This window comes from Lagopus leucura, unplaced genomic scaffold (genome assembly GCF_019238085.1).
Source record: "Lagopus leucura isolate 7727_CA_CO unplaced genomic scaffold, USGS_WTPT01 Super-Scaffold_100021, whole genome shotgun sequence".
Classification (NCBI taxonomy): Eukaryota; Metazoa; Chordata; class Aves; order Galliformes; family Phasianidae; genus Lagopus; species Lagopus leucura.
The window spans coordinates 1,810,833-1,828,503 of record NW_024962274.1 but is presented as its reverse complement, the minus strand read 5'-3'; the positions used below and the strand labels follow the sequence as shown (position 1 = coordinate 1,828,503).

Genomic DNA, 17,671 nt, shown 5'->3' with positions numbered 1-17,671 from the left:
CTCAACTAGGCAGAATTCAAAGGAGGGCAACAAAGCTGGTGAGGGGTCTGGAACACAGGCCATATGAGGAGAGGCTGAAGGAGCTGGGAATGTTCAGCCTGGAGAAGAGGAGGCTCAGGGGAGACCTTATTGCTCTCTATAACTTCCTGAAGGGAGGTTGTAGTGAGCTGGGGGTCGGCCTCTTCTCTCGTGTCATCAGTGATAGGACCAGAGGGAATGGCTTCAAGCTACGGCAGGGGAGATTCAGGCTGAACATCAGGAACTATTACTTTTTGGAAAGGGTGGTCAGGCACTGGAATGGACTGCCAAGGGAGGTGGTGGAGTCACCGAGCCTGGGGTGTTCAAGGAAAGGCTGGATGTCGTGTTGAGGGACATGGTTTAGTGGGATCTATTCGGAATAGGTGAACGGTTGGACTGGATGATCTTTTAGGTCTTTTCCAACCTTGGTGATTCTATGATTCTATGATTCTATGAATCAACTGTGCAGTAGCATTGAGGTACAGCTGAGACACCGATTGTGCTGCCTGGTATGTCCAGGCCAGTGATGTCTCTCATAGGAATGGAATAAGCATCTGCAGTTTGCTCAGTTTCTTTGATCTTAAGTTTTGTTTCTTAAAATCATCTTCAATTTTTCCATGGGAAAAAAAAAAGTTTTTCAGTATCAAAACCCAGAAACACTTAAAAATTATGTTTTCCCCTTCTTGGCTCTGTCTGTTGTCATGGCAAAGTCAACATGGACAGGGTGCTCCAGGTCTGCCTCGTTACTGATGTTCTGACCTGGTGCGTCTCCTTTGGCTGATGTACCCAGGGCTTGGTGCGAAGTTGCAGCAGCATTCCAGAGATCTCATCCCAATAATGTGAACAAGGACATCTTAGAGCACATACCAAGGTTGTGCTTCCACTGTTGTCATTTTTTCCTTGCTGATTTTCCTTCAGCCTTGGTTAGTATGCTGTGTTTTACATTTACATTATGTCCAGAGAGCCCTACAAAGATCAAAATCCGCTTGTGTAACGTGCTTTTCTTACAGTCCCTGGGTTACTTGGCATCTAAATAAACAATATGATTCCCCTGTCGGATAAATACTTTTTTTGTTCTTTTTTTTTCTTTTTTTTTTTTTAATATTGTTACTCATTTAAAACAATGGAAAATCAGGCGCAAGGAAAACAAAGTGATTTTTCCAGTGACTGCACAATGAGATTGCGACAGGGCCAGGAACTGAGTCCAGGTGCCCTGAGTCCCTGCCCAGACCTTTAAACACTAAAATATCCTTCAGTGCCTAGTGAATTTGGCAAAGGCTTCCCCAAAGTGTTTCATAATTAATGTCAGTGCAACTCTCTGAACGTGTCTTACTTACCAGTTAGGAATTTGCTTTTATATACAGACATCCACTTAGTAACTCCCCCAACCTTAGCAGCTGTTGGCTTCTTTGTGTTGCTTGAGTCTTTCTAAGGCAAGTGTGGGACATGATAAATTGGGAAGTGTTGAGTTGGAATGCTCTGCTTTGAGTCCGCTTAGCAAAATCAAAAGGTCATCTCTGCTGTGAGGAGTCAGTGGGACGAGGCATGGGGTGAGCCTTGTTTTGAGGGAAAGGGAGTCCTGTTGTGTCTAGAAATCAGACTTTGCCTATCTCATGGGGATGAGTTTTATCCAGGAAAAGCTAAGCCCGTCCTAGGATCTGTGACAATTTTCAGCAGCTTTCTGGAAAGGATGGTCTATCCCACGACCAGCTGACACCACTTGCCTCTCATGGGAGCCCCCCCTTGCTGAGTGTCTGCTCTCTTTTAAGTCTGCGTGTGCAGGATGCTGCCAGAACAGAAGAGACATCTGTGGTGTGGAAGGATGTAATTACTCTGAGCAACCTCTGAATCAGGTCAGAAGCTCTGTCCAACAAACCTGTTGCTGTGTTACAGCCTCTCTGATTGCAGGCTGCAGTGGCGCTTCTGCATACACTCAGCGTGACCTGAAAATTCCCACTGTGAGATGCTCTGATCAGTACTTTATATGTACCAGACACTATCCAGCTGAGATGTGCTTTTTCCAGGATGGGATTATGTTGAAATGAGTTTTTAGAGGATGGGATATACATTTCTGAATAAGAATTTCTCTCTCTCTTTCTTTTTTTAATTTGTTTTTTATTTCTACATGGAAAGGGTTGGGGTTTTTTCTGTGCTGTCTCTGCTCAGACATTCTTACAGTGATTTTGCCCTCTTGCTGAGAAGTCAAGGCCTTATTCTCCAGAGTGGATCCTGGGGAAACACTCTTAGGCAGAGTCAGTTCTGGAACTAAATGCGGGTGCTTTGCAGCCTGCAATTAAAAGAAACCCCAGAGTCAGAATCTGCATTAAAAGGACTTTCTTAGCATTGGGAAGTCAGAGAATCAAGAGCTTGAGAGAGATCTGGTGCCGAGTCTCTGAATTTGGTTCTCATCTTTGCTCCAGTTTCTGGTTCAACACTGGGAAAATGACTTAAGGTATCTGTGAGACAGAAGAAACAGAATTGCCAGTGGGAAATGCCAAGGGATGAACTGTTACAGATCCTCTCCTGGCAGTAAAAGCTTCTCTGTACCCACTGTCAGCACAGAGCTAATCCTGGAAATCTTCTAAAGTTTGCACAAGGCAAATTTTCTGCATATCTATGGGCTGTGCAGCACAGTGGTGCTTCGGTGTTCAAAGAGCAGCTCTTGGGGGTGGGTGGGAGCCAGGATCTCAGCTCTTTGTCAGAGGTATTCGTGCGTGCATCCTCAGCCAGCCCTGCCCTGGCCTTGCTGGGAATTTGGACTGTGCTTGAGCAGGAAAACAGCAGAGCAGGTGGACTGGTTGTTTCTCCCATAGGTCTTCATGTGTCTGTGAGTCCCTGGGCTGTCCCCTGTGAAAGCCGTGGACTTACGAAGGAACACAAACTGCTCTTCAAGGCAGATGTTGCTGCTAATATTTGTTCCAGTATCTCCAAGTCCCAGGGAGTAATGACTGTGACAGCGATTGCTCGTTCGATATCAGAGAGCTAATTTCACAACCCCTGGTGGATTTGGTGATCCCAAGACTTCCTACTTTATGTTTTAATGCACCTGATGGAGCTGTAGGTATCCCTGTTCAGTGCAGGGAGTTGGACCAGATGGCCTTTAAGGTCCCTTCCAGATCAAACAATCCTACAATTCTATGACTTCATTAGATTTGCTGAGTGATTTGACGTGTACTTGCTGCTTCCAGAGGGACTCCCCCTGCCCAGCTGAACTGAAGCCACGGCTTTGCCATTTTGGATGTCAGCTGGACACATGTGCATGCCTCAAGCAGGATGGGCTTGAGGGAACCTCCTCAGCATGCAGATGTTCTCTGCCCCTGTCTCTGCACCTTGCTGTTGGGCAGAGGCATTGCTTTCCTTCAGGAGCAAGTGTCTCAGCTGTGCGAGTGGCATCTGTCATGATGGGTCATGCAGATGTCCACCTGAACATCTGGCCTGCTCCCTGCGCTCCTGCAGCTGTGGATGTGTGGATGACTGTGTCTGTATTTGTTTAGGAGGTTTTCTCTGTCATGACACTAATGTCTGGTCTCATTCATGAACTTAAAACCCAAAATAACTCTATGCATCAAGGTAAACTCCTTCTTATCTCTCTGTCGTCATCAGCAGAGTTCAGTCTTTTGCAACTGTACACATCTGAGCAAAATAAGTGGTCTCAAGTCCCCAGCCATTTTCTGTAGACTCTGCATTCAGGTTTACCTTGCTTATCCCTTCGCTGCCCAGCCCAGTTGTGTCTAAAAGGTGTCCAGGTACATCTCTCAGCAGATAGCATCATGGAATCAAAGAATGGCTTGGGTTGGAAGGGATCTCAAAGGTCATCTAGTTCTAACTCTCATAAACAGAAGTTTATGTACCAACAAGTTGGTACATCACCAACTTGAATGGTCTTTCTTACCTTGTTACAGCTGAACAAGCTGGAGGAGGCAGCAAACGCAGCTCACACCTTCTTCATGGCAAACCCTGAGCACATGGAGATACAGCAGGACATTGAGAACTACAAAACAACAGCGGGGAAAGTCAGCTTGATCGACCGGGAGGCCAAGCCGCACATGGTGAGTCTGAGCTGAAGAGGTGCCTGGGTTAAGTGTCAGTCTGGACTAAAGAGATTTGGAGGCCAAGAGAGCATCGTCTATGAATGGAGAGATTCTTGCCAAGGTCCATGTTACAATACAGCAAAACAAACTTTCTCTTTCAGAGCTTTTCTTTAAGCCAAGTCAGCTCCTGTTTTTCACAGCGCTGCCTACTGTTTTTGTGATGGCTCTGTCCCCATTTCAGTCCCTCCCTTCAGGGAGCTCCTAGGTCATTTGTGTCAATTACATACCAGAAGCTCTGATGGATGCCCTCTTTTGCACTAATGAACAGACCCTGGCTCATGTATGTTTCCTACAGGCTGGGTTCCCCCACTTGGGCAGGGCACAGTTGTGCTGGTGACAGTGCATGGTGACAGACAAGGGACAGCTTTTTGTGCTTCTCTAAGGTGAAAGGCCAACATGAACACCAGAGCCATCTCCACCTTCTTATTTCACAAGCTACTAGGAAGCTGGAGTGGCAACTTGACTGCCTTTTCCATTGGCATTCATTGTCATTGTTGGGTAAAAGGGTTATAACAGAGAAAAGAGTGCATAATCCAGCAGTGGTTCTCAGGGTGCTCTAAGCAGAGAGGAGTACAGAAGAGCATTTAGGCAGATCTACAAAATACAGGTGGTCCAAAAGTCCACTGATGGCTTAAGTGTGGTTTGGTGCAAGTGCTTACGCCTGGTAGATAACTAAGGAGACAAGTTTTGTCCTTGCCCACTTGTACTTCTTCCAAAAAGCACCCATGGTTCAGGGGCAGGTTGCTGTGGTCTGTATCTGCTTATTGTCCTGTCTCCTGCTGGTATCTCAGGAGGATTACAGTGCTGGGGTCAGGCACTACGACAAGGAGGAGTACGGGTTGGCCATCGCCTACTTGGAGCGTGCACTGGAAGGGTACTATGCTGAGGATGAGGATTGCCAGATCATGTGTGAGGGACCACAGAGGTTTGAGGAACATGAATACCTGGAATATAAGGCTGGCCTCTACGAAGCTATTGCAGGTGAGATCTTTTCACATCTTACTGGTTCTCACCCAATGGACTGTCAGTGTTTTTAACTGTTGAGTTTGGGCTGTGGAGCAGAAATGCTAAGTCACAGCTTGAACTGGTGATTGAGCACCTGGTGGGAAGGTAGGACTAACCCAAGGAATCTCAGGTGCATGCAATGTACCTGAGTGCCCAGAGGGTGTGGAGCCAGGACTCACCCCTTCCCAGACCTCATTTAAGGGTTAGCAGTGGGGGTGAGGGTATCTTGCTGGAGATCCCTGCCTATCTGAGGCTTTCCAAAGGTAAGCAAATTTTCTTCCTTTGTTGTTGCATACATGGCTGCTGTATCTGGACTTGTCCCCATTTGCTGCAGTCTGGGACTTTGCCACCTCTCTATTATTGCCATACTTTCTGTCATGTTTTTACATTACAGGCTGTTGGCTGAGTTTGCTGAAATGTCTTTTCTCCCCTTGCTGCTTTTAGTGAGTAATGCTGCAGGATTAAGACCAGAAAGTGCAAATGTAGAGGATAGGGAACCAGGGCATCTCATTCTGTTCCTGAGTAGAAGAAACTGAACTGGAAGAACAATGCTTTCAGGTGTGTGGGGCATCAGCAGCATTCAGTTAGGACTGAAGTAAAGGTGCTTTAGCATGAACTGCCCTGGTTTCCCCCTGTACATAGTCTCACTGCAATTAATAACTAGACTTCACTGGTTATATTTACTCTGATTTTCAGTGCATATGAAGAGAGCAGCTGAGTTGTCTTGGCCCTGCTCCAGATGGACAGGAAAGTTGCCAAAAAGGCTCAGGACGTAGATTCCTTCCCATCCAAAGGAATGGATTTGTCATTAGTGGAGGCCCACCTAAGTATGATCTTGTCTGAAGTCTCTGGACAGAATTGAACATGGCTATGCAATCTTTGGATTTGCATGTGAGTGAGCCAGAGGGGTTTAAAACTGTTTATTATCACTGGGAATAAGATTACATGTAATTAGTTGTAAGGGGTAGAAGAGCAATAAATTAAGAATTGTTTGCTGGCAGAACTCTTATTTATCTGCTCTTGGTCTTGGAGTTGTATCATATATTGGAGTTTTGCTTCTTTCATGGGAAGTATTTCACTCAGATGCAGATTGTTTTTGGTTTTGCATAGTTCTGCTCGCCTAGCAACAAGAAATCTGATGGAACCTACCAAGATGAGAAACCACTGACATATGAATGTGCTCCCTTTACGTGTTCAGGCCAGGCTGCATGGGGCTTTGGGCAGCCTGATGTAGTGGGAGAAGGACTTAGTTGGAAGGCACCTTTTAAAAGGCCATCTAGTCCAACCTAAACCTATGGATTATTGCTATAGAACAGGATGAGTGTTTACATCTCTCCAAAGCCCCATTCTTTTTTCAGCTAATTTGCTGTGCCACTGCAAGGGGTGAAAACACTCACACCTCCCCACCCAGGGACAGATGCATTTCAGTGCACTGATTCCAGTATATACAGCCTGTTCCTTGGGTACCCTGACAGTGCTGACTGAAAACAGTGCTTGTCAATGATGGATTTTTGCAGGTCTGGGATGCTTAAAGAGGTTAAAATGACAACAAAATTATTTATGTCCCTTGTCTTCTTGCTTTCCTTAATGCAAACCCTGGATGTATATTGTAAATCAGACAGCTGCTCAGGCTACCTGCTTGGAGGAAATGGGGGCTGTTTCGAGTTCGCAATTGATTTCAGCACAAATTCCTCCGGCTGTTTTCTTGGCAGCTCCAAGAAGTGCTTTGGTAGCTGAGCACATGTTTTTTTTCAAGCCTGTGTTTGTTTCTGAAAGTTTTTTAATAGCGTACAGAAACAGAGTGAGCAAAGTAGATTTGTACATACACTGCAGCAAAGGCTCCAAACGGGAATCAGATGTCAGCTTTGGCTTCGGCATCATCCAGCTGGTACAATGCCTGAATTGTGTGCTCCCACCGATCAGAAAACGTGCTGATGGCAGATGTTTACTGCGTGCTTTCATTACCCCAGGAGATATCGTTGAGGAGCAATGAGTGCATGGATTTTGCTGCCAACATGAGCTGATTGGCGCTGTGAAAGCAGCTGCACTGTCCTCACACCTTTCTTGCTTTGTGGCTGTCCTTGGAGTTGGCTCTTGGGGTTGAGCCCCTACCTGTCACCGACCCTGCACTTTCCTGGGCAGTGGTGGCATCTCCTGGGGCGCAGAAGAGATGCTCAGGCTCCCTCTACAGTTGGCAGAAGGAGAACAGCACTTCTCAGGGATGGGCAAAATGTGGTTGTGGCTCTCTGTTGGCTTTGGAAAGGAAGCTGAGCTTGTTCCTCTAGGTGCTCAGTTGCTGCTGGGCCAGGACTGCATGTCCTTCAGCCTGGGATGCATGATGGCTGTCTGTACTGGTGCCAGCATCATCATTTCCCTCTTTCTCCCGTCAGATCACTACATGCAAGTCCTGGCCTGCAAACATGACTGCGTCCGAGAACTCGCCACGCGCTCTGGCCGCATCTCACCCATCGAAAACTTCCTTCCCCTCCACTACGACTACCTCCAGTTTGCCTATTACAGAGGTAAGGCTCATCTTCCTGCTCCTTACAGCTCCTGTGTGTTGCTGGGCTTTGTTCAGGTATGATTTTGTTTCATGGGACGTTGAGATATTTCCCCGTGATGTCCATGCTACCGCAATACAGTGGCGTGGTCTGAAAGAATTAGGAAGCAAAGGGTAGGGGAAGCTCTGTTCAAAGTCCTTTTCCTCTCAGATCAGCTGAAATGCACTGTTACGTATTACACTAAAATACTAAAAGCATTTTAAACCACCAGCCAGGTTTTAAAAGCCCAAGCTTAAACATGATTATTCTAAAATAGGCTGTTCTTTCGGGGGATCCTTTCATTTGGTTTTCAGTATTAAAATTTTGGGGATATATAAGTTTCATAGCTTTCTGAAACCCATAAGGAATTACAAGTTGATTTACATAGATTGCTCCAAAAAGTAGTGCCTCCTATTTATTTCCCTGGAAAGTACAACAAAAAGCACAGTAATGCTATTTGATAGAGCAGGTTCTCAGCTGTGGAACACCACTATTCAACACAGTCACCACCATTAGCTGTGCTTTTTCATCAGTTTTGTGGTCCTGCCTGGTATTTTGTTACATTCTGTTCTAAAAAAGAAAGCCTAGGCAGAATTCTGATTATTACATATGGTGGATGCTTCCCTGAAAAGGGCAGAATGAGTGAGGGTCAACATTTAGGTTCAAATCAAATGCTTCATTCATCAGTGCAGTGGGAAGAGAGCTGGAGGAGTCAGTAGTGTTACACACATAGTATGTAGCCTTTTAAAAAGCTTTATTTTCCAAAATGAGAGGTTTAATGAGTTGGTGGAGAACCCCCAGAGAGCAGCTGCACGTGGGGAAGGCTGTGCCCCTAACACCTGCTGTGTTATCTCCCAGTTGGTGACTATGTGAAAGCCCTGGAGTGTGCCAGGACCTACCTCCTCTTCCACCCAGATGATGAAGATGTCTTGGAGAATGCAGCTTATTATGAGGGCCTCTTGGAAGGCACCCTGGATCCAGCCACTATCAAGCCCAGAAAGGTGAGGTTGAGTATCCCATACAGGTTTTAACAAAACCATCTGCTAGGAATTAGAGCAGCTTGGCAGCTTTCCCACACAGGCATTGCTTTGAAAGCAAGTGTGGAGCTGCTGGGTCAGGTGGAGATATGCTGATGGTAATGATGCAAGTCCAGAGCACGAGGGAGAAACTGGAGAGCAGGATCTTCTGTAAATGGAACCTTCAGCTTAGCAAAGTGTGAGAAAGGACAGTGAGGGCAATGTCCTTGTGCCTCAAGCAGAAGCTTTCCCTTCCTTCTGTTCTGGAGGAAATGTGGAGGAGGAATGCAACGAGGCACTGAGCAGAGGGCAACTTCTGTTAAGAGAGTGCTGGGAAATATTTTCCCAAGGGAAGTTTGGGATGCCAGTGTTAATGCTCGAGTTGCTGCCTTGGAGTTGAGTGCTCAGCCTGTCCTGGGAGCAGGGTGAGGCTGGGGTCAGGCAAACAGGCAGTTTTTTTTCCATCATCCAGAGGGATGGGCTTCAGGGCGTCTTCATCCTCAGGCTCAGGGCTGCTGTTCTCAAGGTGCAATAGAGCAGTTCCTCCTGTCCCATCACAGCCGTGCAGAGGCTCGTTCCCATTGGAGAGGTGGGCAGGAATTGGGTGTTCCATTCCTTAGGGAATTTAGTGAAGTGCTTGGAAAGAGAGAGGTTAAAGAAGAAAACAAGAATAATCATTGTCTCTACTCAGAAAGCAGATCCAGGGAAAAAAAGAGATGCTGAGAAAAGCATTTCAATGTTATCCTTTGGTTTGAAGTTTTCTGTGACAATTGCTTTTACTTTGCGAAGTAGGATAAAGCCCAGTATTTTGTTTATAAGTCTTTCATTTAAAAAAGAAAGCCTTGTCTGGATGATTTCCACCTTTATGATGGCTGTCCAGTATCCCAGGCTGCAATGCTGCTGCCTGTGAGAAGGACAGGGAAACTGAGGCACAGCCCAGCCAAGGCCCTTGCTCCAGCAGCCTAGGCTTTCCTCCTGCTCTGGGTTCCCCTAATCGCTATCTTACTCAGCTATTCAGAGGTTTTCCATGGTGCTATTCATATGTATTTGGGGATGTTATGCTTCCTGAGGTTGCTCTAAGGCATGACCTAAGCATCCCCCAGGTTAGAATCGTGGAATATCCCAAGTTGGAAGAGATTCCACGTGCAACATCCTCTCTTCTCCTGTTCCTTTCAGGAAGCAAAAGCATTACTGCGTCGGCACAAGCTGGAGTCCCACCTCCTGCGGGTGGCTGCAGTTGGTCTGGGGTTCACCTACACGGAGCCGGTAAGTCCTGGGTCTGCTGTTGTGGGGCATTCAGGGGTTCACAGCCATAGGACCATCTTTGACCTCTTCTTACTGTAAAGTGAGTCCCAAGTGGGTGACTGAGGATCTGAGTCTTGGGCTGGTGTGTCCATTACTGGGAAATGGCAAAGCAGGGGAAGCAGCCAGGAGTGAAGGCTGTGTGTGGATGTCAAGTTAAGATCAGCCTTCTTTCTTCCCTCAGAACTACTGGAAGAGGTACGGTGCCCGCCAAGATGAGCACAGGTGAGCCGGCACCTCATTCAGGTCCCTGTGGAATGGCTGTGGTGGAGATAGCCATTCACAGCCACCCCATCACACTGCATGGCCATGACGGGTGTTCCCACAGTTGGGTTCCTCAAAACGAACAGTGGAGCAGAGGGAAGTTGGTGTATAAAGCCAGCACTGCTCTTGAAGGGTTTGTTGGTAGCTCTGCTTTGCTGGTAGAAACTGTTATTCCCATTACTAAAAAAAACCCTTTGGTTTTCCATTGGGTTTCTACTTGTGACATCTGTATGAAGTGTTAATTTGCGTTGTTTTTAACATAGTGGCTTGCGATATATGCAGAGCAACATAACTCCTAGACCTGGAGACCTGTGACCAAAGTCGCAATGTTCCTCTTCTCTCTTGCTTCTCAGTGTCCCGTCAGGTATTAGCAGTGAGCCAGAGGATGGGCCCCGGCTGTCCCTAACAAAGAAACCTGCACCAAAACCAGATCGAGAGCTGAAGGAGGGTAAGTCCAATGCAAATGTGTCAGTAAAATCAGAGAATGCTTTTACTGTTGCTACAGACTGGCAGCTGAGCATGATGGCCAATCCTACCTGAGCAGTAAGCTTTCCGTCAGGTGCTTTTAAAGGATGTTCCCTATTGTGAGGGCTGCAGGAGGATGCTGTCAGCCTTAGCTTTGGGGAACACTGGCTTTGCTAAATGGGCTGGATTGCACTGCATTAACAACCACTTCTGTTTGCAGACTGGCTTGTTACATCATATTTTGGCTTCCCCCAAATGACTTAGTTTTAATTCTCATCGGCAGGGTTTTCAACTGATTTCAGCACACTCTCAGCAGCCACAGAAAATACCATAACATCTTCTGCTAACAGATGAGGTTTCCCTCGTAACAATTTAGAAAAACTAGGTTGTGGCCAAATACCAATACGTGCTCCTCACTGCAAAACAACAGGATCTCAGGCCAGGAGGTGTTCTGTGGGCCAGCTCCACAGCAGCTGGCAGGTGAACCTCTGTGTAATCCAATGGATGGAAGAAATTCACAGCTTTCTGTGGCCCAAGTTCTCTTTTGCTGCTCAGTATCTTGTTCAGAGTCATTTCCCCTTCTTTAGCCACACACATAAAGTAGGAGGACACTGAAGAGCTGCTTAAGCCAAGCAATAAGCTTGCTTATTTATATTTGTTGGTTTGTTTGCCTTTGCAATGAAATAATTTCACTGTGTCTTTCTCTGTGCTGTGCTTTTATTCTTGCTGGTTAATTTACAGAGAAAATGAAACGTTTCAAAGAAAGGAAAGGATTTTTGTCTACCCTGCTGCTTTATTTCTTTCTATTTCCCTTTTTCTCTTGGAAAGAGAAAAGGTCAGAAGAGGAAAAGAAAGGTGTGCTTTAATGTTGTGCCTCACTTTTATACTGAATTGTTTCACCCCTCCCCTCTTCTATTGGTTCCTTTGCTTCAAAAAGCCCAAAGAATTCCACGGTATCTTTGGGGTGATTTTTTATTTTATTTATTTTTTTCCACAGAGCATACATGTGGATCTTTTGATCTCAACCCTGGATCCGCGGCTCTCTTTCCAAAACAAACCTATTGCAATTTTATCCTTAGGAAATGTAAAAGCCCACTAGGTCATAATGCACCACGGATCCTGGAGCGTGCTCTGGCTTCTTGAAAAGCAGCCCAGCTTTTATTAAATAATAAATTTAAATAATCCCTATCCATCCCTCCTATTTTAAATGAACAGTGAGAAAGTGGTTGCCAAGGGCTGATCCATGGGTTAATGTGCTGTGTGCTCTGAACCAGGGCAGAGCAGAATGGAATGTGATTGGAGGAGGGTAGAGGAGCTCTGGTGTTGGTTCTGTGGCTTGTTTGGTGCAGGGCAGTCAGGATTAGGAAATGTTATCATAAAATATTATCATTATCATGTTGTGTTTAAAACTAAAGGGTTAAGTGACATGACACTGAACAATACAAACTAATTATAATATTGGGAAATGAAGAGAGATCTATATATAAAAGCCAGGACACCTTGTTCCCATTTCCAAGGCAGATAATTATTATTATTTGAAGAGCAATTGAGAAAGAGGAGTGATACTACATGTTGGACAAGATGATCTTAGTGGTCTTTTCCAACCTTAATGATTCTATGATCCAAGCAAGAGTGAGGGATTGTTGCATTGAATGGACGACTGTGGCAGTTCCATGGCTGCTGCAGGGAGCAAAGATTGTCCTCAGGGTCCCTTGGCTCTTAAATTCCCCAGTGGGATCAAGCAGAAGTGATGTTTATTGCAAACCACCCACGTATTGGGTTTTCTACATGAGTAAAAGGCAAAAATACCCACTGAGGATAATGGCAGAGAGTGGTTTTGTGTGCCAAGCCGTCAGCAGTCACACAAGGAAATGCAATGGACAGGAGAGCGAGGTTAGCTAGTGTCTCTTATTGTATCCTGTTGGGTTCTGGCATTTTCAGGATGCATTTGCAAGGCACTGCTAACGAGAATGTGGGAAGTGCTGACGCTCTTGCAGCAAATTGTTCTCACCTCTGGGTGTTTCCATTGCTTCTGTTTCTTTTGTTGTTGATGTGAGGCCAAGCTCTTTCTGCTGTAAAGCCATTTCCCTGGAAGCACACCCAATGACTTCAGCTGGCCCTCAGCCATGGTACAAGATGTCAGTAAGGCCGGATCATGTTCAGCAGGGTTGTTTTGTGTCTCTCTTTCCATCAGGGGGTCCGCTTCTCTACAGTGATGTGAAGTTTGTCTACAACTCACAGCAGCTGAATGGCACCCAACGAGTGCTACTGGACAACGTCATCTCAGAGGAGCAGTGCCGGGAGCTTCACAGAGTGGCCAGTGTGAGTGGGTTGTGTCTGTGTGGGATGTGGCTGCCTTGTGGGGTTGGTATTAGATGTCTCACAAATGATTGACTTGTCAAAGGTGGCTTCTGGGCTTGCTCCTTGATCCTGAGCGTTGGTGGGATGCTGGTGGAGGGCATTCAGATGCTTATCCTGATAATATACCCTTAGCTCCAGCAGAGCAGCTGCTGGTCCTCCTTGGGCTGGTCCTGGGGGATTAGGGAAGAGGGTCTTAGTTGATTGCATTGCAAACTTTTCCCCCCCCACTTGTGAGGAACTACTTCACAATCACTCATATTTGTGTCTGTCCTAGCAGGGGATCATGTTGGCTGGAGATGGCTATAGGGGCAAAACCTCTCCCCATACCCCAAATGAGAGATTTGAAGGTGCCACTGTCCTCAAAGCCCTCAAGGTAGAGTTCCCTTATTCTCCTCTCCTTCCCCCTCTAGCTGGCATGGCACTAACTCCTCACCCTTTGTCCCTGCCCAGTATGGCTATGAGGGCCGTGTCCCACTGAAGAGCGCCCGGCTCTTCTATGACATCAGCGAGAAGGCCCGCAGGATCGTCGAGTCCTACTTCATGCTCAACTCCACGCTCTACTTCTCCTACACGCACCTGGTGTGCCGCACCGCTCTCTCTGGTGAGCCCTGGGGTAGCACTGTTGAGTCCCCCATGGGGGGTGGTGGTGTGGCAAGTGGGGATGTGAGTCTGGCATTCTCTCTCTGTTGTTTGGTGGTTGAAGTGATGGCCAACAGCTGGGTGAAGTCACACATCTGTAGTGTTGGCACTGCTGTCGCAAACAAGCTGGGGTTTCTCTTGCTCTTTGTATCTCCAACTCTTCCTCCTTTCTCTTCTCTTCCCTCTGTCTCGCTTTCCCTTCTTTCTGTCTCCCAGCCCTCCATCTCTCTTCCCATCAATCACAAACAAGAAAAGCTGTGCAAATCTGACTCCTCAGGTTTGCCTTTTCTCCCCAACATTTTCTTTGCTCTTTTTGCTTGTCCACACCACCTGGAGCGGGGCCAGGGCATGCTGCCTCCATGACAGATCTCACCCAGCATGGCGTTGCCACTTCATCCACCCCTTCTTCCCCCTTTCCTCCCCATGGCCCTGCCTAGGCCAGCAGGAGAGGAGGAACGACCTGAGCCACCCCATCCATGCTGACAACTGCCTCCTGGACCCTGAGGCCAATGAGTGCTGGAAGGAGCCTCCTGCCTACACCTTTCGGGACTACAGGTAGGAAGGTCAGGGCTGCCCCTGTATTTCTCTCCAGGTCTGAGCACGCTGCTGCAAGTCTGTAAACCCTAAAGCTGGTGCATCCCAGTGATGGCAGAAGTGACATCCAGTGGATCCTTGCTGATAGCAGCAAGCATTATGGCTAAGCTGCAAGCTGGAGTTTAACTGTAATAGCTCTGCAGTATTTTAGGGTAGGGAGGACCCAGTGTGGCCTTCAGGACTGTATGTCTTTAAGGCTTTTTTGGTGCAAAATGGAAGGGTGGAAGCCTGGTGTGACTTGGGACATTCTGAGAATTGTCTCCTGGTCAGGGCTGGTATACTAATTATCAGCTGTGGCTCCAAACCATTGGGCAAGATTGCTCTGGCTGATGTAGGAGGAAGTAGAGACAGCTGTCACCCTTTTATCCTATGATAGACTCAGAGCAGTGATCTCCACTGGGCATTCCTTCTTTCCACAGTGCCCTCCTCTACATGAATGCAGATTTTGAAGGCGGTGAATTCATTTTCACTGAGATGGATGCCAAAACAGTGACGGTGAGTCAGTGCCCTTTCCTGGCTGAGCTGAATGCAGCAGGTAATTGCTGAGATGCCTCCTGGTCAGTTCAGAGACTGCACCGTGCAGGAACCCTACAAGGTCCTGGAGCCAGACACCCAGCAGGGCCCTGAGCCACATGGAATGCAGACATGGCCAGTGCGTGCCACCTTCATTGCCTGTTTTCCTGCAGGCATCCATCAAACCCAAGTGTGGACGAATGGTCAGCTTCTCATCGGGTGGTGAGAATCCACACGGGGTGAAGGCAGTTACCAAAGGCCAGCGGTGTGCTGTGGCGTTGTGGTTTACCTTGGACCCACTTTACAGAGAGCTGGTGAGTCTCTCCATCGCAGCTTGAGGGGGAGATAGCAGGCACCCAGAGCATCCTTAGCCTTTGGTCCCGCTGTGTCTACTTCCATTCCCACGAGGGACACGAGGACACAAGGAGCTCTTAAGGGACCCCAGAGCAGTTTTCTCAGGCTGGGTTCGGATGCTGCATGGGATGATGAGCAGAGTGCTGGAGGGCTGTGTGTGAAGCTGGGGCTGTCCGTTCCTGACACCTAGTGGCCAATAATCCGATGCACGGGAGCAGCCTGGGTGATAAAGGGAGCTTATAAGCAGGAGGGAAGATAACTTTTTACTGGAGTAGATACTGATAAGGCAAGGGGGAAGTACTTTAAACTGAAAGAGGGGAGAGCTAGATTCGATGTTAGGTGGAAATTTTTGACCGAGATGGCAGTGAGGTACTGACATAGGCTGCCTGGAGAGGTTGTGGATGCCCCATTCCTGGAGCTTTTCAAGGCCAGGTGGATGGTGATAAGGGATCTGCAGTATGTCAGCTGTGCTCCATTCACCACAGCACCTTTGGAGGGAGAGAGGAGGGAATTAGGTATTGAGGTGAACAGAGACTTGGATTCATTCTGCCCAGCAAATCCTCATCACAAATGCCCTTCTTGCCCACTGAAGGTCGTGGGAGGAGATGTGTGCTGTGCTGGGTGAGTGCTGAGGCTCTGCTTTGTGGTTTCTCCCCTTCCCTTCTTGCAGGAGCGAATCCAGGCAGATGAAGTGATCGCCATGTTGGACCAGGAGCACCTAGGACCCAGTGAAATGAACATCAACCCAAAGGACGAGCTATGAACTAGGCCAAAGACTTTTTCTATTAAATATTTATTTAATATTGTTAATCTTATTAGAACCTTTTCTATTTTTGTACAGAGATGCTGTATAAATTAACAGGTTAATATGATTGTGGAGTTTTTGGGAGTGCCTTTTCTGCATTTAGCACAGCTCTCAGTGGGACCCCTCATCCCTGTACCAGCATCTCCTGCTCGGACTGTCTTTGCTGCTGGGGTTCCTTGGAGGACCCCTTTTATCTTCCTCAACCAGAAGCAGCTGCTTCTCTTTAGCCTCTGCTAGAGAAATGTCTCAGGTGTGCTGATGGATCTCTCTCCCTCTCTTTGCCAAGCTGTAGCTAGAGACCTAGCAGTGCTGCCACAGAAACCACTGCCAGGGTCTTGGTTGGAGCTTACCTCCCTGAGGAGCTTTATTTTGCTCCCAGCTGCTTTGTCTCCGTGTCTTTTCAGTGCCTTTCTGCTCCCCTCAGCCAGCACTGCCATTAAAACAGGCAGTGGAGACTTGGCTTTGCTCTTCCTTCTTTCAGCTTCTACCCCCCTCCAACCTTCCAGCCTTAACTGTGGTCTTGTTCCCTCGTCTCACTGGCCCCAGTGTCAGGGGCAAGGATGGTCTTTTCAGGGGGGTGTTTTCATCATCATCAAATGGCTTAGGTTGGAAGGAACCTTTAAGCTCCATGCTCCAACCCCCTGCAGTGCCCTCTGGATAAACACTGGGCCAGGCTCGGGAGGAGATGCCATTACCCCATGGAAATCATGGAAGATGGAAGGTTGATGTGCTCCACCTCTTCAGCTGCTGCACCAGCAGGCGAGAACACTGTGAGTGCCCCAGGCTGCTGGTGTGCTTTGGTTCCTGGACCTCACCTCCCATCCCTAGAGCCTGTTCAAGTGCTGCAGCAGGTTGCCTTCCCAAGAAAAGACTCATGGTAATTACTTTCCAGCCCTTTGTGTAACACAGCCCAAGAAGGTACTGGGAAGCAATGGGTGGCAGCTGGAAAGCAGAATCGCAGGGTCTGTTGTCCCTTCTATCCCCTCCCCATCACACCCAGGGCTTGGCTCCTGTGCTGCACCCTGACCCTGGTCTGTGCTGCTCCCAGGAGCTGGTTTGCTGCTGCAGTGTTAACTTGAGCTGTGCCTAAATCCAGGGCAAATAAAACAAATGAGACACCAAATTTGGGCTTGCGTGTCTTTATCAAAGTATGAGGGGAGAGAGCGGGGCTCCTCCTGGGCCTGCTCACCTCAGGGTTTCTTCCCTAGACACACATGGTGCTGCTGGAAAAGCATCATCAGAGAGTTCAGCTTTTTGGGACCTGCCTGCAAACACAGGATTCCTCAGCCCTGAAGACTGAGGAAGGGCTCTGGGCACCCAGGGCTCTATCTTCATGCTGCTCTGTTCCATGAATCAGAGGCACTTTTCCAGCATTTTCTTCTGGTGAAGTCTCTCTTCAGAGGAAAACTTTAACTTCTACAGCAATAGCAGAGGTGGAGGCCAGGCTTCTTAGCGTAAGGCTGGCACATGCACCAAACTGCAGTGCAGGCTTTTGAGTCTCTTGCATCAATGCAACCTGGCACCTGAGATTTTAATTCTGTGAGTGGAGAGGCCTGGAGGCTGCGAGGGAAACAGGTTGCCCCAAGGGCGGCCACGTCTCTGAAAAATGCAAGATAGCAGGAAAACCTGGACTGTGCATGTATTACTCCCTGGGGTGCTCCTGCCCCTGCCAGGCTGCTACCAGCTGCTCCCCAAAGCCCCTAC

At 47.7% G+C, this 17,671-nt stretch overlaps 1 protein-coding gene across 1 annotated transcript in view; it reads left to right on the top strand.

The window, feature by feature from the left end:
- Positions 1-17,090, top strand: part of P3H2 (prolyl 3-hydroxylase 2) — a 54,672-nt gene extending 37,582 nt beyond the window's left edge. Inside the window, exons 2-15 of the mRNA XM_042878493.1 lie at positions 3,921-4,067; positions 4,901-5,090; positions 7,505-7,636; positions 8,513-8,655; positions 9,847-9,936; positions 10,157-10,197; positions 10,590-10,684; positions 12,896-13,023; positions 13,340-13,435; positions 13,513-13,663; positions 14,139-14,256; positions 14,715-14,790; positions 14,982-15,122; positions 15,833-17,090. Coding sequence (XP_042734427.1) covers positions 3,921-4,067; positions 4,901-5,090; positions 7,505-7,636; positions 8,513-8,655; positions 9,847-9,936; positions 10,157-10,197; positions 10,590-10,684; positions 12,896-13,023; positions 13,340-13,435; positions 13,513-13,663; positions 14,139-14,256; positions 14,715-14,790; positions 14,982-15,122; positions 15,833-15,925 — 1,641 coding nt within the window. The 3' untranslated portion in view covers positions 15,926-17,090. The remainder of the gene's footprint in view (positions 1-3,920; positions 4,068-4,900; positions 5,091-7,504; positions 7,637-8,512; positions 8,656-9,846; positions 9,937-10,156; positions 10,198-10,589; positions 10,685-12,895; positions 13,024-13,339; positions 13,436-13,512; positions 13,664-14,138; positions 14,257-14,714; positions 14,791-14,981; positions 15,123-15,832) is intronic.
- The last annotated feature ends 581 nt before the right edge of the window (positions 17,091-17,671 follow it).